Genomic DNA, 20,867 nt, shown 5'->3' on the forward strand with positions numbered 1-20,867 from the left:
CGATTGCCAGAACTGAAAACACATACATTCACCCACTGAAGTCAAGTTCATGTCTGAGTTCACGAAAAAGCCGGAGACCTAGAAGGGGCGGAAACTTCCGGCATTTATGGGGCGTCAGGTGTGGAGCCCAGCTGCAGGCAATCCTGACACTGGGAAGGGTTTTATTATTATTAAATAAACAAACAAATACAAATAAACAATGGCGCGGTGGCCAAAACGGGAAATAAAAGGGAATAAACTTAAACAAACCCGCAGGCGTATTGCGATTGCCAGAACTGAAAATACTAACACGCGGTTACAATGTCAAGTTCACGAAAATGCCGGAGACCTAGAAGGGGCGGAAACATCCGGCATTTATGGGGCGTCAGGATTGGAGTCAGGTGTGGAGCCCAGCTGCAGGCAATCCTGACAGTTGTAAATGCCCTCCCCTTTCAGCTTGTGGGCATGTGCTGATGTAATGTTCACGCACCAAAGCCGGAGGTGCAGAACAGTGCAGCCGCATTCATCATGGTGGGCTCGCTGGTTCTACTCTGGATATGCTTCAGCCTCCTCTTCTTCCTCCTCCGGACCCAGAGGCCAAGAAACTTCCCACCAGGACCCAGACTCTTTCCATTATTTGGGAACCTGCTGCAACTGAGCCTCGCCAATCCTATGAAAGATTTTGAGAGGGTAATGTGATCCTGAATAAATAAAAAAAAAATTTAAATGTACTAGTTGTACTTAATGAATCTCTATTAATAATACAAATATTTCCCATTGCTAATTTCTCACCGCAGTCCAGTAGAGTTGAAAAGTAAAGGAACACCTTGATAATGTAATGTGTTCTTGTGTCCACAGCTTTCAAAGCAGTATGGGAAGGTTTTCAGTTTTTTCATTGGGTCGAAGCCAGCAGTTGTTCTCACCGGGGTGGAAAGCATCAAAGAGGCGCTGGTGAATAAGGCTGGAGACTTTTCTGGGCGACCCCTTGATTTACTTATCAGCCATGTTACCGAGAACAAGGGTAAGCAGCACATCACTGGGACTGTGAGCTTAATGCTTAATGAACTGCATATTAAACTACATGTATAGAATAATTATAAATGTATATATGTATTCACATGCTACAGGCGTCATCCTGGCTAACTACGGGCCGAGCTGGAAAGATCATCGGCGCTTTGCGCTCATGACCCTGAGGAACTTTGGCCTGGGAAAACAGTCAATGGAGCAGCGGATATTGGGAGAGGTTTCACACATCACTACCTGTTTAGAAAAAAGTGTTGGTAAGAAATTCAATTAATTCTCACGTTAATAAATGAATAATGAAGCAATGCAATTAGTCATGTTTTTCGTATTGGCATAGTTCATTAATGAACTAATGGTATTTTAAATGAAGGAATGCTGCATGTAAATATTTTATGACATTATTATTAATATATCATCTTTGTAAACAGGACAATCCATGAGCCCACAAACCTTGTTCCACAAGGCTGGATCAAATATTATCTGCTCTATACTGTTTGGAGTCCGTTATGATTATGAAGATTCATTCCTTGTGTCTTTAATCTCCATGTTTACTGAAAATGCCAAGATTGCCAATGGTCCTTGGGCAATGGTAATACATTAAAACCATTTCATGTTAAGCTAATAATATTAATAATTGGAAGGTGAATTCATAAAATGCAACTATCACGTATTAATACATACTGTGAACAAAAATACGAACATTTAAATATTAAACATTTTCTACATACACAAATAAAGACCCAATACTCTGAAATATTGCTGACAAAAACAGGGGTCAGAAAACCAGTCAGTATCTGGTGTTGCAACCATTTGCCTCATGCAGTTCAACACATCTCCATCTCATAGAGTTGATCAGGTTGTTGATTGTGGCCTGTGGAATGTTGGTCCACTCCTCCTCAATAGTTGCTGAATATTGTCAGGAACTGCAATGGCCTGTTGTACCCGTATTAAGACACTGTTGTAAACATGCTCAATGCGTGACGTGTCTGGTGAGTTGTTCTCGCCATGAACAAACTAGGATTGTGTACAGATCCTTATCATGCACAACAATGGGCCTCAGGATTTCGTAGATCCAGCTCTGGTAGACACTCCTACAATCAGCATGCCAATTGCACGTTTCCTTGAAAGCTTCAACATCTGTGTCATTGTGCTGTGTGATGAATCTGCACATTTCGAAGTGGCCTTTTATTGTGGGCAGACTAAGGCAGCTGTGCAATATTCATGCTGTATAATCAGCACCTTGTTATGCCAAACCTGTGACGTGGGATGGGTTATCTCGGCAAAGGAGAAGTGCTCACTTACACAGATTTACACCAATTTGTGAAGTAATGGGTCCTTTGTGGATGCAGAAAATGTTTCAGATCTTTGAACTCATGAAAAACGGGAGCAAAAACAAAAGTGCTAAACTTATATTTTTGGTTAATTGTAATTAATTCCTTAATCAGTAAAAGCATGACTATAACATTTTTCTACAGATTTATGACACATTCCCCATGTTAAGGTGTTTGCCTCTGCCATTCAGAAGAGCATTTAGAAATACAGATATATTAAAGAAAATGGCCAATAACATGATCAGTGAGCATAAAAAGACCAGAACCCCAGGAGAGCCCAGGGACTTCATAGACTGCTACCTGGATGAACTGGAGAAGGTGTGAATGAGACCCTCTGAAATATTTAGAGTGTAGATCTGTTGAACTTTTAGTGAACTTCATCATGCTGCTGATTTCAGAGAGGAGATGATGGGTCTTTTCATGAGTCCCAGCTTGTCATGTATATTTTGGACCTGCATTTTGCTGGAACTGATACCACCTCCAACACCCTCCTCACAGCGTTCCTCTACCTGTCAACACATCCAGACGTTCAAGGTGGGTCTCTTGCAGTGACTGTTTCTGATATTAAGTAAAATATTTCTAGGGAACCACAGTCCTCGGTGACCTTTTGTGTTCAGAGAGGTGCCAGCAGGAGATTGATGAGGTCCTTCAGGACAACAAGTGTCCCTCGTTTGAGGACAGACACAAGATGCCCTATGTCCAGGCAGTAATCCACGAGTCACAGCGAGTCGGAGACATTGTACCACTCAGAGTGTTCCACAGCACAGTCACAGACACTGAGCTGATGGGATATAACATCCCCAAGGTAAGAACTAGATTTGATTGTAAATATATTGTTGTTAGAAGAATATTCTGCTGTTAGAATGTTTTCTAATAAAGTTTTACTCTGATATCTGCGTAAATCATTCTTTAGGGGACTCTGGTCATTCCAAACCTGTCCTCAGCACTGAAACAGGAGAATCAGTGGAAGTTTCCACATGAATTCAACCCTTCCAATTTCTTGGATGATCAGGGCCAGTTTGTGAAGCCTGAGGCCTTCGTGCCCTTTTCTGTTGGTAAGACCTCTGTTTAAGTAATTATAGTGATGCTGTAGAATTCAGTTTCCATTTTTTTACTATAAATAATGATCTCTAATGATGTTTTCTGTGTTTTTAGGACCCCGCATGTGTCTAGGAGAGGGTTTGGCTCGTATGGAGCTCTTCCTGATCTTGGTCTGTCTGCTGCAGCGCTTTAAGTTTGTTTGGCCTGAGGATGCAGGTGAACCTGACTATACCCCTGTTTTTGGGGTCACCATGTCACCCAGGCCATATAAAATAAGTGTGAAGCTAAGAAACAATAAATTAAACTGAAAACTGTCTCTGGACATAATCTGAACAGTTTTAGACTCTGAACTGAAATTAAAGTAGAAGAAGAAATTGGCAGATGTTATTAAGACATTTAATTGATTTAAACAAAAAAATGAATATCGTTAAGACTTTTGTAACATGTGAATATAAATGATTCTATAAGTGATTCTAGAATTACTCTAAATTTGTTTTCTAAAATCACATCAGATTAAATCATCAAATTATATCGAAAGGCAATCCAACCACCTGTCCACTAGATCTAATCCGCAATGATCTAAACCATCTCTACTGACCTCATCCCTTTCATTTCTTATATCATAAACAGCTCAATCACATCTGGCCATGTACCATCTGCCTTTAAATCAGCCAGGGTTCTTCCAATCCTAAAGAAACCCACCGCTGATCCTACAGACATGAACAATTACCGACCAGTTTCTCTCCTCTCATTCCTTTCTAATATCCTTGAGTGCTGTGTCTACAATCAGCTATCACTTCATCTATCACAGAACAACCTCCTGGATCCTAACCAGTCTGGATTAGAAAAACTATCATCAGTACTTATTCTCCTTGACCTCCCTGCAGCATTTGACACAGTTAACCACAAGACTCTCTTGTCTATCCTGAAGAGGCTTGGAATTCGGGGCTCAGCACAGCAGGGGTTTGCTTCCTACCTTGATGAGCGATCTTACCAAAAGACTTGGAAAGGATCCACCTCTGCCTCATGTAGACTCTCCACTGGTGTCCCTCAAGGCTTAGTACTAGGTCCTCTCCTTTTCTCCCTCTACATGAGATCACTTGGTGAAGTCATTTCCTCACATGGATTATCCTACCACTGCTATGCTGACAACACACAACTCATCTTCTCTTTTCCTCCCTCTGATCAACATGCTGCTTCCAAAATCTCTGCATGTCTAATTGACATCTCGTCTTGGATGGCAGCCCATCACCTCCAACTCAATCCCACCAAAACTGAACAAATTTTCATTCCAGCAGGTTCTGCACCACGTCAGGATCTTGCTATTTACCTGGACCAACTCACAACCTTGGAGTAACAATAGACAACCAACTCTCCTTCTCTACTCACATCAGCAATCATTTCCGCTCATGTAGATTCCTTCTCTACAATATCCGACGAATCCGTCCTCATCTGTCAACCCAGGCCACCCAGATACTGGTTCAGTCCTTAGTAATCTCAAGACTGGATTACTGCCTGGTCTGCCTCTATGTACCATCTGACCTCTAGCTGGTCTGCCTCTATGTACCATCTGACCTCTACAACTAATACAAAATGCAGCAGCACAACTGATCTTCAACCTTCCCAAATTCTCCCACACCGCCCCTCTGCTACGTTCCCTCCACTGGCTCCCAGTAGCTGCACACATCAGGTTCAAAATACAAAAAGCCAAACATGGAGTAGCACCATCCTACCTCACAGCCCTTATTACACCTCGCACTGCACCTCGTATACTCCAAACCTCCAGTACTGCTCAGCTGGTCCCTCCATCTCTGAAGGAAAAAGGAACACATTCATCTAGACTCTTCCTCTGTCTTGGCCCCTCGGTGGTGGAATGAAATTCCCCTCGAGGTCAGAACAGCATAGTCACTGAGTATTTTTAAACAGCAGCTTAAACCTCAACCTTCCTCTTTAGAGAATATTTAGATTAACTTGTAACCTTCTTATTGTCTAACTTATGAATAGAAACTACAATAGAGTGAATAAAAGATTGTATTCATAGTTGGGGGTCCTAGTGAACCAGAATTGATCACTTCATCGATGGTAACATGGAAGCACGTTGTAAGTCGCCCTGAATAAGGGCGTCTGCCAAATGCCTTAAATGTAAATGTAAAAGAATGTAATGATTTGTATCTCACAAACCCATATTTTTTTCTGAATAAAACAAAGAAAACATGCAACATGTTGAAATTGAGACATTTTATTATTTCATGAAATCTATTACCTCATTCAGGCATCTCCAAAAGTAAAAAAGTAATGGGAGCAACTAAAGGCTAGAAGAAAGAAAGTGGTACTTAAAAGAAACAGAAAAGATATTAAAAAAAATAATAATAAAAAAGTTTAATGACAAAAGGTCTGCGTCAAAGCAGTACCTCAGGGGTTTACTAATCAGCAGAAAACTCTTTGTTGTGGTCACGACTACGGACTTACGGGGGAAGGAAGAGCAAAGGTCTGACATGCTGGGTGTCACGACTACGGACTTACGGGGGAAGGAAGCACAGAGGTCTGACATGTTGGAAAGGGGTTTTATTCATAAACAAACCATAAACTCAAAGAAACAATGGCGCGGTGGCCGAAAACGATTTAACTTAAATGAAGAACTTAAACAAACCCATAGGCGTGTGGCGATTGCCAGAACTGAAAACACATACATTCACCCACTGAAGTCAAGTTCATGTCTGAGTTCACGAAAAAGCCGGAGACCTAGAAGGGGCGGAAACTTCCGGCATTTATGGGGCGTCAGGTGTGGAGCCCAGCTGCAGGCAATCCTGACACTGGGAAGGGTTTTATTATTATTAAATAAACAAACAAATACAAATAAACAATGGCGCGGTGGCCAAAACGGGAAATAAAAGGGAATAAACTTAAACAAACCCGCAGGCGTGTTGCGATTGCCAGAACTGAAAATACTAACACGCGGTTACAATGTCAAGTTCACGAAAATGCCGGAGACCTAGAAGGGGCGGAAACATCCGGCATTTATGGGGCGTCAGGATTGGAGTCAGGTGTGGAGCCCAGCTGCAGGCAATCCTGACAGTTGTAAATGCCCTCCCCTTTCAGCTTGTGGGCATGTGCTGATGTAATGTTCACGCACCAAAGCCGGAGGTGCAGAACAGTGCAGCCGCATTCATCATGGTGGGCTCGCTGGTTCTACTCTGGATATGCTTCAGCCTCCTCTTCTTCCTCCTCCGGAACCAGAGGCCAAGAAACTTCCCACCAGGACCCAGACTCTTTCCGTTATTTGGGAACCTGCTGCAACTGAGCCTCGCCAATCCTCTGAAAGATTTTGAGAGGGTAATGTGATCCTGAGTAAATAAAAAAAAATTTTTCAAATGTATTAGTTGCACTTAATGAATCTCTATTAATTATACTAATATTTCCCATTGCTAATTTCTCACTGCAGTCCAGTAGAGTTAAAAAGTAAAGGAACACCTTGGTTATTTAATGTATTCTTGTGTCCACAGCTTTCAAAGCAGTATGGGAAGGTTTTCAGTTTTTTCATTGGGTCGAAGCCAGCAGTTGTTCTCACCGGGGTGGAAAGCATCAAAGAGGCGCTGGTGAATAAGGCTGGGGACTTTTCTGGGCGACCCCTTGATTTACTTATCAGCCATGTTACCGAGAACAAGGGTAAGCAGCACATCACCGGGACTGTGAGCTTAATGCTTAATGAACTGCATGTTAAACTACATGTATAGAATAATTATAAATGTATATATGTATTCACATGCTACAGGCGTCATCCTGGCTAACTACGGGCCGAGCTGGAAAGATCATCGGCGCTTTGCGCTCATGACCCTGAGGAACTTTGGCCTGGGAAAACAGTCAATGGACCAGCGGATATTGGGAGAGGTTTCACACATCACTACCTGTTTAGAAAAAAGTGTTGGTAAGAAATTCAATTAATTCTCATGTTAATAAATTAATAATGAAGCAATGCAATTAGTCATGTTTTTTGTATTGGCATGGTGCATTATCACAGTTGTCTGTATATCGGGTGTTTTAATGAACTGATGATATTTGAAATGAATGAATGCTGTATGTAAATATTTTATAACATTATTATTAATATATCATCTTTGTAAACAGGACAATCCATGAGCCCACAAACTTTGTTTCACAAGGCTGGATCAAACATCATCTGCTCTATACTGTTTGGAGTCCGTTATGATTATGAAGATTCATTCCTTGTGTCTTTAATCTCCATGTTTACTGAAAATGCCAAGATTTACAATGGTCCTTGGGCAATGGTAATACATTAAAACCATTTCATGTTAAGCTAATAATATTAATAACATTTAAATATTAAACATTTACTACATACACAAAAAAAAAACCATTACTTTCAAATATTGTTGACTGAAACAGGAGTCAGAAAACCAGTCAGTATCTGGTGTTGCCACCATTTGCCTCATGCAGTTCAACACATCTCCATCTCATAGAGTGGATCAGGTTGTTGATTGTGGCCTGTGAAATGTTGGTCCACTCCTCTTCAGTAGTTGCTGAATATTGTCAGGAACTGGAACGGCCTGTTGTACCCGTATTAAGACGCTGTCGTAAACATGCTCAATGCGTGACATGTCTGGTGAGTATGCTCGCCATGCAAGAACTGGGATTGTGTACAGATCCTTATCATGCACAACAATGGGCCTCAGGATTTCGTAGATCCAGCTCTGGTAGACACTCCTACAATCAGCATGCCAATTGCACGCTTCCTCGAAAGCTGCAACATCTGTGTCATTGTGCCGTGTGATGAAACTGCACATTTCAGAGTGGACTTTTATTGTGGGCAGACTAAGGCACCTGTGCAATATTCATGCTGTATAATCAGCACCTGAAAGTGATTATGATACACTAGCACAGCACACAGTGCACACAGTGAAAGTTATCTCTGCATTTAACCCATCACCCTGAGTGAGCAGTGGGCAGCCATGACAGGAGCAGTGAGTGGGGACGGTGCTTTGCTCAGTGGCACCTCAGTGGTACCATGGCAGATCAACCTTCCGATTACGGGGCCGCTTCCTTAACCACTAGGCCACCAGTGCCCCGCCTTGTTATGCCAAACCTGTGAGGTGGGATGGGTTATCTCGGCAAAGGAGAAGTGCTCACTTACACAGATTTAGACCAATTTGTGAAATAATGGGTCCTTTGTGGATGTAGAAAATGTTTCAGATTTTTGAGCAAAAACAAAAGTGCTGCATTTATATTTTTGGTTAATTGTAATGAATTCCTTAATCAGTAAAAGTATGACTATAACATTTTTCTACAGATTTATGACACATTCCCCATGTTAAGGTGTTTGCCTCTGCCATTCAGAAGAGCATTTAGAAATACAGATATATTAAAGAAAATGGCCAATAACATGATCAGTGAGCATAAAAAGACCAGAACCCCAGGAGAGCCCAGGGACTTCATAGACTGCTACCTGGATGAACTGGAGAAGGTGTGAATGAGACCCTCTGAAATATTGAGATTGTAGATCTGTTGAACTTTTAGTGAATTTCATCATGCTGCTGATTTCAGAGAGGAGATGATGGGTCTTTTCATGAGTCCCAGCTTGTCATATATATTGTGGACCTGCATTTTGCTGGGACTGATACCACCTCCAACACCCTCCTCACAGCGTTCCTCTACCTGTCAACCCATCCAGACGTTCAAGGTGGGTCTCTTGCAGTGACTGTTTCTGATATTAAGTAAAATATTTCTAGGGAACCACAGTCCCCGGTGGCCTTTTGTGTTCAGAGAGGTGCCAGCAGGAGATTGATAAGGTCCTTCAGGACAACAATTGTCCCTCATTTGAGGACAGACACAAGATGCCCTATGTCCAGGCAGTAATCCACGAGTCACAGCGAGTCGGAGACATTGCACCACTCGGCGGGTTCCACAGCACAGTCACAGACACTGAGCTGATGGGATATAACATCCCCAAGGTAAGAACTAGATTTGATTGTAAAGATATTGTTGTTAGAAGAATATTCTGCTGTTAGAATGTTTTCTAATAAAGTTTTACTCTTTGTGATATCTGCGTAAATCATTCTTTAGGGGACTCTGGTCATTCCAAACCTGTCCTCAGCACTGAAACAGGAGAATCAGTGGAAGTTTCCACATGAATTCAACCCTTCCAATTTCTTGGATGATCAGGGCCAGTTTGTGAAGCCTGAGGCCTTCGTGCCCTTTTCTGTTGGTAAGACCTCTGTTTAAGTAATTATAGTGATGCTGTAGAATTCAGTTTGCATTTTATACTGTAAATAATGATCTCTAATGATGTTTTCTGTGTTTTTAGGACCCCGCATGTGTCTAGGAGAGGGTTTGGCTCGTGTGGAGCTCTTCCTGATCTTGGTCTGTCTGCTGCAGCGCTTTAAGTTTGTTTGGCCTGAGGATGCAGGTGAACCTGACTATACCCCTGTTTTTGGGCTCATTATGTCACCCAGGCCATATAAAATATGTGTGAAGCTAAGAAAGAATAAATAAAACAGAAAAATGTCTATGGACATAATCTGAACAGTTTTAGACTCTGAACTGAAATGAAAGTAGAAGAAGAAATTGGCAGATGTTATGAAGACATTTAATTGATTTGAACAAAGTGAATATCGTAGAGACTTTTTGTAACATGTGAATATAAAAATGTAATGATTTGTATCTCACAAACCCATATTTTATTTCTGAATAAAACAAAGAAAACATGCAACATGCTGAAATTGAGAAATTTTACTATTTCATGAAAAGTAGTATCTCAGAGGATCACTAATCAGCAGAAAACATTTTACAAAATATGGAAAATATTCAAAATACCTGTACATACCATCATCAAACAATTCAGTGCTAGACACAAGTGCAAAACACTGAATCTTTAATAATAAACATAACACAAATAACTAAAAAAATGGGCATGAGGGTGGAGAACACAAATTAAACCATATTTAGGCTCAACTGAAAGCAAATTGCAGAGACATACATAAAGAGTTATGCAAACAAGATGAGCCACAATGGGCTTTAAATATTCATATTAATTCAGTGTGATGGGATACAAATGAGGTACGAGACAAAACAGAGATATGGCACCACCTGGTGGGCTGGAGGCGCCAGGACGTTGTAAATGCCCTCCCCTTTCAGCTTGTGGGCATGTGCTGATGTAATGTTCACGCACCAAAGCCGGAGGTGCAGAACAGTGCAGCCGCATTCACCATGGTGGGCTCGCTGGTTCTACTCTGGATATGCTTCAGCCTCCTCTTCTTCCTCCTCCGGACCCAGAGGCCAAGAAACTTCCCACCAGGACCCAGACTCTTTCCGTTATTTGGGAACCTGCTGCAACTGAGCCTCGCCAATCCTATGAAAGATTTTGAGAGGGTAATGTGATCCTGAGTAAAAAAAAAAAATTCGAATGTATTAGTTGCACTTAATGAATTTCTATTAATAATACTAATAATTCCCATTGCTAATTTCTCACTACTGTCCAGTAGAGTTAAAAAGTAAAGGAACACCTTGGTTATTTAATGTATTCTTGTGTCCACAGCTTTCAAAGCAGTATGGGAAGGTTTTCAGTTTTTTCATTGGGTCGAAGCCAGCCGTTGTTCTCACCGGGGTGGAAAGCATCAAAGAGGCGCTGGTGAATAAGGCTGGGGACTTTTCTGGGCGACCCCTTGATTTACTTATCAGCCATGTTACCGAGAACAAGGGTAAGCAGCACATCACCGGGACTGTGAGCTTAATGCTTAATGAACTGCATGTTAAACTACATGTATAGAATAATTATAAATGTATATATGTATTCACATGCTACAGGCGTCATCATGGCTAACTACGGGCCGAGCTGGAAAGATCATCGGCGCTTTGCACTCATGACCCTGAGGAACTTTGGCCTGGGAAAACAGTCAATGGAGCAGCGGATATTGGGAGAGGTTTCACACATCACTACCTGTTTAGAAAAAAGTGTTGGTAAGAAATTCTTTTCATTCCCACGTTAATAAATGAATAATGAAGCAATGCAATTAGTCATGTTTTTCGTATTGGCATAGTTCATTATCACAGTTGTCTGTATATCGGGTGTTTTAATGAACTAATAATATTTTAAATGAATTAATGCTGTATATAAATATTTAAAAGCATCATTATTAATATATCATCTTTGTAAACAGGACAATCCATGAGCCCACAAACTTTGTTCCACAAGGCGGAATCAAACATCATCTGCTCTATACTGTTTGGAGTCCGTTATGATTATGAAGATTCATTCCTTGTGTCTTTAATCTCCATGTTTACTGAAAATGCCAAGATTGTCAATGGTCCTTGGGCAATGGTAATACATTAAAACCATTTCATGTTAAGCTAATTATATTAATTAAATTTAAATATTAAACATTTTCATACACAAATAAAGACCCTTGACTCTCAAATATTGTTGACAGAAACAGGAGTTAGAAAACCAGTCAGTATCTGGTGTGGCCACCATTTGCCTCATGCAGTTCAAAACATCTCCATCTCTTAGAGTGGATCAGGTTGTTGATTGTGGCCTGTGGAATGTTGGTCCACTCCTCTTCAGTAGTTGCTGAATATTGTCAGGAACTGGAACGGCCTGTTGTACCCGTATTATGACGCTGTCGTAAACATGCTCAATGCGTGACATGTCTGGTGAGTATGCTCGCCATGCAAGAACTGGGATTGTGTACAGATCCTTATCATGCACAACAATGGGCCTCAGGATTTCATAGATCCAGCTCTGGTAGACACTCCTACAATCAGCATGCCAATTGCACGCTTCCTCGAAAGCTGCAACATCTGTGTCATTGTGCCGTGTGATGAAACTGCACATTTCAGAGTGGACTTTTATTGTGGGCAGACTAAGGCAGCTGTGCAATATTCATGCTGTATAATCAGCACCTGAAAGTGATTATGATACACAGCAGCACAGCACACAGTGCACACAGTGAAATTTGTCCTCTGCATTTAACCCATCACCCTGAGTGAGCAGTGGGCAGCCATGACAGGAGCAGTGTGGGGGGGACGGTGCTTTGCTCAGTGGCACCTTGGCAGATCAACCTCCTGCTTCCTTAACCACTAGGCCACCACTGGTCCGCCTTGTTATGCCAAACCTGTGAGGTGGGATGGGTTATCTCGGCAAAGGAGAAGTGCTCACTTACACAGATTTAGACCAATTTGTGAAATAATGGGTCCTTTGTGGATGTAGAAAATGTTTCAGATTTTTGAGCAAAAACAAAAGTGCTGCATTTATATTTTTGTTCATTGTAATTAATTCCTTAATCAGTAAAAGCATGACTATAACATTTTTCTACAGATTTATGACACATTCCCCATGTTAAGGTGTTTGCCTCTGCCATTCAGAAGAGCATTTAGAAATAGAGATATATTAAAGAAAATGGCCAATAACATGATCAGTGAGCATAAAAAGACCAGAACCCCAGGAGAGCCCAGGGACTTCATAGACTGCTACCTGGATGAACTGGAGAAGGTGTGAATGAGACCCTCTGAAATATTTAGAGTGTAGATCTGTTGAACTTTTAGTGAACTTCATCATGCTGCTGATTTCAGAGAGGAGATGATGGGTCTTTTCATGAGTCCCAGCTTGTCATATATATTTTGGACCTGCATTTTGCTGGAACTGATACCACCTCCAACACCCTCCTCACAGCGTTCCTCTACCTGTCAACCCATCCAGACGTTCAAGGTGGGTCTCTTGCAGTGACTGTTTCTGATATTAAGTAAAATATTTCTAGGGAACCACAGTCCTCGGTGGCCTTTTGTGTTCAGAGAGGTGCCAGCAGGAGATTGATGAGGTCCTTCAGGACAACAAGTGTCCCTCGTTTGAGGACAGACACAAGATGCCCTATGTCCAGGCAGTAATCCACGAGTCACAGCGAGTCGGAGACATTGCACCACTCGGCGTGTTCCACAGCACAGTCACAGACACTGAGCTGATGGGATATAACATCCCCAAGGTAAGAACTAGATTTGATTGTAAAGATATTGTTGTTAGGAGAATATCCTGCTGTTAGAATGTTTTCTAATAAAGTTTTACTCTTTGTGATATCTGCGTAAATCATTCTTTAGGGGACTCTGGTCATTCCAAACCTGTCCTCAGCACTGAAACAGGAGAATCAGTGGAAGTTTCCACATGAATTCAACCCTTCCAATTTCCTGGATGTTCAAGGCCAGTTTGTGAAGCCTGAGGCCTTCGTGCCCTTTTCTGTTGGTAAGACATCTGTTTAAGTAATTATAGTGATGCTGTAGAATTCAGTTTCCATTTTTTTACTATAAATAATGATCTCTAATGATGTTTTCTGTGTTTTTAGGACCCCGCATGTGTCTAGGAGAGGGTTTGGCTCGTATGGACCTCTTCCTGATCTTGGTCTGTCTGCTGCAGCGCTTTAAGTTTGTTTGGCCTGAGGATGCAGGTGAACCTGACTATACCCCTGTTTTTGGGGTCACCATGTCACCCAGGCCATATAAAATAAGTGTGAAGCTAAGAAACAATAAATAAAACAGAAAACTCTCTGTGGACATAGAGAGTTTTAGACTCTGAAAACTGAAGACATTTAATTGATCTGAACAAAGTGAATATCGTTGAGCCATTTTGTAACATGTGAATATAAAAATGCAATGTTTTGTATCTTACAAACTTCTGCTTTTACATGCTAGTACGTTAACAAACGTGAATCCACATCAGGCTAGTAATGCTAACATGAAAAAGAACACTGTTTAACATTATCAAACGTAACATTTTCCAAACCCATAAATTTCTTAAAGCTACATAAGCGTACATATAAGTGTCGGTAAACAGATATCACTTACAGACGTATCTACTCCGAGGGTTTCTAGCGCAAGAAACAAGCACCGTACACACTTCAACAAGCATGGGCAAACCTCCGTCTGTCTTTGAGAAAACCAACTCTGAAATTTCCAGTACCAAATCTGTCCAGTAGATGTCACTCACTTACTGTCTACTATACTGGCGAGTAATACAAGACGAGGAGACAGAAAATATATTACAAATTAAACAAACAGAACGAGCTGAGAAATTACACTGCTCAGCCAGAACACAGAGGTTCACTAATCAGCAGAAAACTTTTTACAAAATTTGGAAAATATACAGAATACCTGTACATACTATTATTGAACAATTCAGTGCTAGACACAAGTGCAAAACACTGAATCTTTAATAATAAACTTAACACAAATAACTAAAAAAATGGGCATGAGGGCGGAGAACACAAATGAAACCATATTTAGGCTCAACTGAAAGCAAATTGCAGAGACAGACATAAAGGGTTATGCAAACAAGATGAGCCACAATGGGCTTTAAATATTCATATTAATTCAGTGTGATACACATGAGGTACGAGCCAAAACAGAGATATGGCACCACCTGGTGGGCTGGAGGCGCCAGGACGTTATAAATGCCCTCCCCTTTCAGCTTGTGGGCATGTGCTGATGTAATGTTCACGCACCAAAGCCGGAGGTGCAGAACAGTGCAGCCGCATTCATCATGGTGGGCTCGCTGGTTCTACTCTGGATATGCTTCAGCCTCCTCTTCTTCCTCCTCCGGACCCAGAGGCCAAGAAACTTCCCACCAGGACCCAGACTCTTTCCGTTATTTGGGAACCTGCTGCAACTGAGCCTCGCCAATCCTATGAAAGATTTTGAGAGGGTAATGTGTTCACAAGTTGATTTTCCTTTATAAAACTTTTAACATAAATTGTGGCAAAAATTATTGTGTTTCTTGAACTTCCTGCATTTTAACATTCATTATTGTCAGATCTTACTCTGGTTGTAGCGACAGACTGCAGAGTAAAAAAGTAAAGGAACGCCTTAAGTTATGTATAGGGCTGCAACAACGAATCGATTAAAATCGATTACTAAAAGAGTTGGCAACGAATTTCCTAATCGATTCGTTATGTCGCGCGACACGGAGACGTTTGATTATTTAAAAAAAACTTTATTTGAGCGCGGAGCGGAGTGAACACACTCGGTTTCTCTCGCGCACAGATGCTAGCAGAGTTTAGCGCCTCATAGACAGCGCGGAGCAAAAATAAATATTCACTAGCCTTTTTTGGACCATTCATTTTTCAATCTGTTGTCATGTATAGCTACACTGCAAAAAAAGCTTTTCTTAACTAGTAATTTTGTCTCGTTTCCAGTCCAAATATCTAAAAAATCTTAAATCAAGATTACTAGACAAGAAAAATGGCATGAGAAAATTAAGTGATGCTTAAAACTTCTGTTTGAGATTATATCTCATTAAGACTAGCGTTCTTACCCCATTGGCAGATAATTTTGCTTGTTTTAAACAATCACTTAATTTTGAGATGTTTTATCAGAAACAAGACATCATTTCTTATGCTATTTCATGTGTCTAGTAAATGTATCTTGATTTAAGATTTTTTAGAGATTTGGACTGAAATCAGTACAAAACTACTAAGTTAGAAAAGCATTTTTTGCAGTGTGTGTCAGTGTGAGAGTTTGTGAGTGTGTGCGTCTGCGAGTGTGTGCATCTGCAGTGTAGTGAAGAGAACAAGTTCTGACATTCAAACAAATCCTGTTAAATTTTCTGATTTGTATTAAATATTTTTTGTGTTGTATTTTTAATAAATTATTTATCGTTCTGGCAGCTCAGGTGGCACTTTAATTAAAAAAAAGTCTTTATTTGGCAGATGTAAAGCATACATGTGTATTTTTTTGTGTTAGTCAATTTTTATTTTATTATTATTATTATAACAGCTCAAGGAGCAACATGTTTGTGCACTTTCTAAAGATTTTGGTTCTGTTTTTGAATAAAGGGTTGGAGATTAATTCTTTTCTTGTTTTGTTTTTTTATCCGATTCAACGATTAATAAAAAAATCAACAGATTAATCGATTATTAAAATAATCGTTAGTTGCAGCCCTAGTTATGTAATGTGTTATTGTATCCACAGCTTTCAAAGCAGTATGGGAAGGTTTTCAGTTTTGTATCACATGTGACAATCACTTCACTTCACTTTAGTTTTTCATTGGGTCGAAGCCAGCAGTTGTTCTCACCGGGGTGGAAAGCATCAAAGAGGCACTGGTGAATAAGGCTGGGGACTTTTCTGGCCGACCCCATGATTTACATTATCAGTGAGCATAAAAAGACCAGAACCCCAGGAGAGCCCAGGGACTTCATAGACTGCTACCTGGATGAACTGGAGAAGGTGTGAATGAGACCCTCTGAAATATTGAGAGCAGTGGCGTAATAACATAGTCATGGGCCCAGGTGCGAAAATTCAATCCGGGCCCTTATACTTTTTCAAATTTTTCCCGAGGATGTTTTAGCTCTGATACATGCAATACACATTAAGGGTGACTACAATCCTCTCTGCAAAGAGCCAGAAGCACAGAGGTAGTTTATATAGATTGTAATTATAAATACAAAAATACTGTACTACATAGGATCCATTACATGTGAAAACATTTAAAAAATGTTTGTTACCAATTTACAGGGTAATCTAATATAACCGCATTAACATCAACTCGCATGGAAATATGGGAACACTCAAAGCACTGAAACACTCAACGCTGAAACTTCAAGCGTAGAAAGCTTGCTTAAACTCACACAGCCCAGAAACAAAACTTAATCCAACTTATTTAACTGTGCAGAAAAAAAGAAAGAAAATGATTCATATGCGTACAACCCCCAATATGCGTGAATTAGGCCACTAGAAGGCCATTTTACGAGCCTCAAACACATGACAGGTTTCCCGCATACATGAAAATCTTTGAGAGAGCTGGCTGATTATGATGTCCAGAGTGGCATTGAATATCTGCACTCTGAAATACTTCTCTGCATTGCTTAAACGCTCATCTTCTGATAGTTCGTCAAAGTGACGCTTCACTCTCCTTGGTCTAACATTTTCAAATGTAGTTTGGACACCCCATTTACTTGCGAGCATCTGCACTGTAGCTTTGGCCTGGTAAAAAGCACTCCGATATTCAGAGAGTATCTGTATAGAATTTTCCAGTGTGATAAAACACATCAGAAAAACAGCGATTATTCTGTTTTTTTGGGAAAGGACCGCTCTGTTTACAAGAACCCATAGTTAAGATGTAACATTTAATGGAAGCGTCCAAAACATTTTCTCCAAAATGTCCCCTGTCTGTAGGATAAAGGTCTTCCCTTGCTCCTGTCCTGTCCTGCTCCTCTTCTGCACTGCCACCGACTGTGGACCCGGTCTGGACCACTGACAGTGTCATCTACAGTCGGGCCACCTGTGCTACTGACTTCAAATGAACTGCCAGCTTCTGACTCTAGATTTGGGCTGCAACAAAGACAATAGGAAGTATAGTAAATGCTAACATTTAAAAATCCTAGCCACATAACAAGCCTATAACTTAGGGTACAATGGTCATGGCATTTTTATCACTGACTGAACCAAACCTATAAATTAGATAACAGTATGTGACAGTTGTAAATGTTGATACATTACGGCTCTCTCACACACACACACACACACACACTCCGGCCACAGCTCCACCCCTCTGGAGGTCTGGATGGATAAAGCTAATGCGGCTATTCCAGGCCAATTTTCCCTCTCCTGCTGCCTCTAGCTCGACCAACAGCTCTCCTGCAGACACTATGACCAGGTTCACCAATGCCACACACTTTCCCAATGGCCAAAGTGTTAAAATAAACATGTGTTTGTGCTTCGTGACCATGTGACCTTGTATGGCCGCTCATCTGCGCTCCAAAGTTGAACTGGGTTGAAAGGAAAATATCGTCAAAATCGGCCAAAAACATTAATAAGACATCATTTATTAGCCATTTTGTTTTTTTTTTCTTCCAAATCTCACTGAACCAAACTGCGCTCTGGCTCACACAGCAACGATCTGGGACTCGGATCTCCTGCTGTTTACTCCATACTTTTTCTGTGATTAATTAATCTAATTAATGAGCTAAATTCCCAGCCCTAGTCTAATCAAACATGTTCTGTGTTATATGTTAGGCTAGCTTCTGGTCCAGAGCTTACCTGTTGCAGGACAGTTCACAGTTACTGCTGCTACGTGTCCTGTCCTCCTCACGACCACTCTTGGTTTAAAATCCAAATTGGTCTAATTTCGGGAGTTTTGCCACCCTTTCCTTTAGCTCTCTACGTTACTGCCACTTCTTGCAGCCGCTTCTTGGGTTTGAAGGGCATGCTACTTGTTTTGGTCAGCACGATGATTGCAATGTGCAGCCGTCCATTCAAAAAAATCATAATAAAACATTTCGCACTTCCCAGAAACCCTTGCGGTATCAACAACAACAACAACATTTATTTCTTATATAACCCAAAATCACATACAGTAGGTCTCAATGGGCTTTGACAGGCCCTACAGTTGACACCCCCCACACTTGACCCTTCTGCACACAAGGAAAAACTCCACACAAAAAAAACTCTAGGAGAGAGAAAAAAAGAAAGGAAGAAACCTTGGGAAGGAGTGATACAGAGAGGGACCCCCTTCCAGGGTAGAGTGAGCTTGCAAATGGTGTCAGTGCAGGGTTGGGGATGATATAATAATAAGTCCTACAGTTGTAGGGTTGGAGAAGTCCAGGATGTAGTCAGTGTCATGGTCTAGATTACGTGTCCAAAATGATGTTACTGGTACATTTGAAGATCCCTATAGCTGGGGCAGTGGTGGCCTAGTGGTTAAGGAAGCGGCCCTGTAATCAGAGGGTTGCCGGTTCGAATCCCGATCTGCAAAGGTGCCACTGAGGTGCCACTGAGCAAAGCACCGTCCCCACACACTGCTCCCCGGGCGCCGGTCATGGCTGCCCACTGCTCACTCAGGGTGATGGGTTAAATGCAGAGGACAAATTTCACTGTGTGCACCGTGTGCTGTGCTGCTGTGTATCACATGTGACAATCACTTCACTTATTATTATTATATAGTTGTAACGGTGGTGGTGGCTGTGGTGACCCTCTGGTTTGTTTCATGGTATGTCCTTGTTAAGCAGTTGTCAGGAACCAGGATTTATTTGCTGGTCTCTTCACTGGGGTCTGCCAGTAGTCTGGGTGCCTGATTCAGTGTCTCGGAGAAAAACAAACAGAAGCAGCGGCAGATACATGCACTGTACGACCGATACTGAAATATGTGGTAATAGTGGTATATTGGTGCTACAGTGGCCCGGTACCCTAACTAGGACAGCCTAACTAGGGTGAATTTAACTTTGTCTGTGTCTAACAGGGGGACTCTGTGATAAACTGGACTTTATAATTGACACTGTGTCAAAATGAAGTGAAATGAGGGTCTAGGACTTTAGCAAAAAGCCAGAGAAAACAGATAGGTTTTGAGATTGGATTTAAACACTGAGACTGTGTCTGAGTCCCAGACACTGACAGGCAAGCTGTTCCACAACTGCGGAGCTCTATAGGAGAAGGATCTGCTCCCAGCTGTGACCTTCTGCACCTTTGGTACCAGTAGTGACCCCGCACCCATTGATCGAAGGGGGTGTGGCGGTTCGTAAAGAACCAAAAGTTCACTCAGGTACTGTGGGGCGAGACCATTTAGAGCTTTATAGGTTAAAAGTAGGATTTTGTAGTCAATCCTAAATTTGATGGGTAACCAGTGCAGTGATTGTAAGACTGGGGTGATGTGGTCAAATTTCCTGGTTCTAGTTAGAACTCTGGCTGCAGCATTCTGTACTAGCTGGAGTTTACTCATGCACCTACTAGAGCATCCAGACAGTAATGCATTGCAGTAATCTAACCTTGATGTAATAAATGCATGGACCAACTTTTCTGCATCATGCATTGAAATTATATTTCTTATTTTCGAAATATTTCTAAGGTGAAAGAATGCTATCCTAGTGACATTATCTATGTGCGAATTTAATGAGAGACCTGCATCAATGATGACACCTAGATCCTTCACTTCAATACTCTGTGAGATAGAAAGGCTATCCAGGGTTATTGTGTAGTCAGCCAGTTTATGCCTGGCTGCTTGAGGCCCAAGTACAAGCGCTTCTGTCTTCAGGAGAAAGTTAACAGGAGAAAGTTGGTGAGCATCCACTGTCTAATGTCCTTCAGACAATTCTCTATTTTGTTCAGCTGCTGCCTCTGGTCTGGCATTGCTGACAGATACAGCTGTGTGTCGTCAGCGTAGCAATGAAAGCTAATACCGTGTTTGCGGATGACGTCACTTAAAGGTAACATGTATAGAGAAAAAAGTAACAGACTTAGGACAGAACCTTTTGGAACACCAAACTCTACTTTACTATATGAAGACGAAACACCATTGATGTCCACAAACTGATATTGGTTGGTCAAATATGATCTGAACCATTCAAGGGCTGTTCCCTTAATCCCAATAACATTCTCTAACCTGGCAAGGAGAATAGCGTGATCGATAGTGTCAAACGCTGCACTCAGATCAAGCAGGACAAGCAGCGAGATGCGCCCCTGATCAGAGGCCAACAGCAGGTCATTAACCACTTTAACCAGCGCTGTCTC

The 20,867-nt window shown here is 41.4% G+C and overlaps 3 protein-coding genes across 3 annotated transcripts; all 3 read left to right on the forward strand.

The window, feature by feature from the left end:
- Nucleotides 1–367: 367 nt before the first annotated feature.
- On the forward strand, nt 368–4,089 carry LOC114767389 (cytochrome P450 2D3-like). The gene is made up of 9 exons (XM_028959123.1): nt 368–669; nt 838–1,000; nt 1,107–1,259; nt 1,431–1,591; nt 2,478–2,651; nt 2,732–2,867; nt 2,951–3,138; nt 3,247–3,388; nt 3,489–4,089. The coding sequence occupies exons 1-9, from the start codon at nt 508–510 to the stop codon at nt 3,680–3,682; spliced, it is 1,473 nt and encodes a 490-aa protein (XP_028814956.1). The 5' UTR covers nt 368–507; the 3' UTR covers nt 3,683–4,089.
- Nucleotides 4,090–6,405: 2,316 nt separating this feature from the next.
- Nucleotides 6,406–9,881, forward strand: LOC114767391 (cytochrome P450 2D3-like). Its single transcript, XM_028959126.1, has 9 exons — nt 6,406–6,707; nt 6,878–7,040; nt 7,147–7,299; nt 7,500–7,660; nt 8,680–8,853; nt 8,934–9,069; nt 9,153–9,340; nt 9,453–9,594; nt 9,694–9,881. Exons 1-9 carry the CDS (start codon nt 6,546–6,548, stop codon nt 9,879–9,881), a joined length of 1,467 nt encoding a protein of 488 aa, XP_028814959.1. The 5' UTR covers nt 6,406–6,545.
- A 662-nt stretch (nt 9,882–10,543) lies between these two features.
- On the forward strand, nt 10,544–14,486 carry LOC114767390 (cytochrome P450 2D3-like). Its single transcript, XM_028959124.1, has 9 exons — nt 10,544–10,757; nt 10,924–11,086; nt 11,193–11,345; nt 11,546–11,706; nt 12,703–12,876; nt 12,957–13,092; nt 13,176–13,363; nt 13,476–13,617; nt 13,718–14,486. Exons 1-9 carry the CDS (start codon nt 10,596–10,598, stop codon nt 13,903–13,905), a joined length of 1,467 nt encoding a protein of 488 aa, XP_028814957.1. The 5' UTR covers nt 10,544–10,595; the 3' UTR covers nt 13,906–14,486.
- The last annotated feature ends 6,381 nt before the right edge of the window (nt 14,487–20,867 follow it).

Source organism: Denticeps clupeoides, chromosome 17 (assembly GCF_900700375.1).
Source record: "Denticeps clupeoides chromosome 17, fDenClu1.1, whole genome shotgun sequence".
In the NCBI taxonomy this organism is placed as follows: Eukaryota; Metazoa; Chordata; class Actinopteri; order Clupeiformes; family Denticipitidae; genus Denticeps; species Denticeps clupeoides.

What these genes read in the sequence shown, in the direction of transcription:
- LOC114767390 (XM_028959124.1), top strand. Translation starts at nt 10,596, where the DNA reads ATGGTGGGCTCGCTGGTTCTACTCTGGATATGCTTCAGCCTCCTCTTC. An exon ending in CTGTTTAGAAAAAAGTGTTG is followed by an intron (nt 11,346 to 11,545) that starts GTAAGAAATTCT and finishes CTTTGTAAACAG; the next exon opens with GACAATCCATGAGCCCACAA. An exon ending in AACCCATCCAGACGTTCAAG is followed by an intron (nt 13,093 to 13,175) that starts GTGGGTCTCTTG and finishes TTTTGTGTTCAG; the next exon opens with AGAGGTGCCAGCAGGAGATT.
- LOC114767391 (XM_028959126.1), top strand. Translation starts at nt 6,546, where the DNA reads ATGGTGGGCTCGCTGGTTCTACTCTGGATATGCTTCAGCCTCCTCTTC. An exon ending in CTGTTTAGAAAAAAGTGTTG is followed by an intron (nt 7,300 to 7,499) that starts GTAAGAAATTCA and finishes CTTTGTAAACAG; the next exon opens with GACAATCCATGAGCCCACAA. An exon ending in AACCCATCCAGACGTTCAAG is followed by an intron (nt 9,070 to 9,152) that starts GTGGGTCTCTTG and finishes TTTTGTGTTCAG; the next exon opens with AGAGGTGCCAGCAGGAGATT.
- LOC114767389 (XM_028959123.1), top strand. Translation starts at nt 508, where the DNA reads ATGGTGGGCTCGCTGGTTCTACTCTGGATATGCTTCAGCCTCCTCTTC. An exon ending in CTGTTTAGAAAAAAGTGTTG is followed by an intron (nt 1,260 to 1,430) that starts GTAAGAAATTCA and finishes CTTTGTAAACAG; the next exon opens with GACAATCCATGAGCCCACAA. An exon ending in CCAATGGTCCTTGGGCAATG is followed by an intron (nt 1,592 to 2,477) that starts GTAATACATTAA and finishes ATTTTTCTACAG; the next exon opens with ATTTATGACACATTCCCCAT.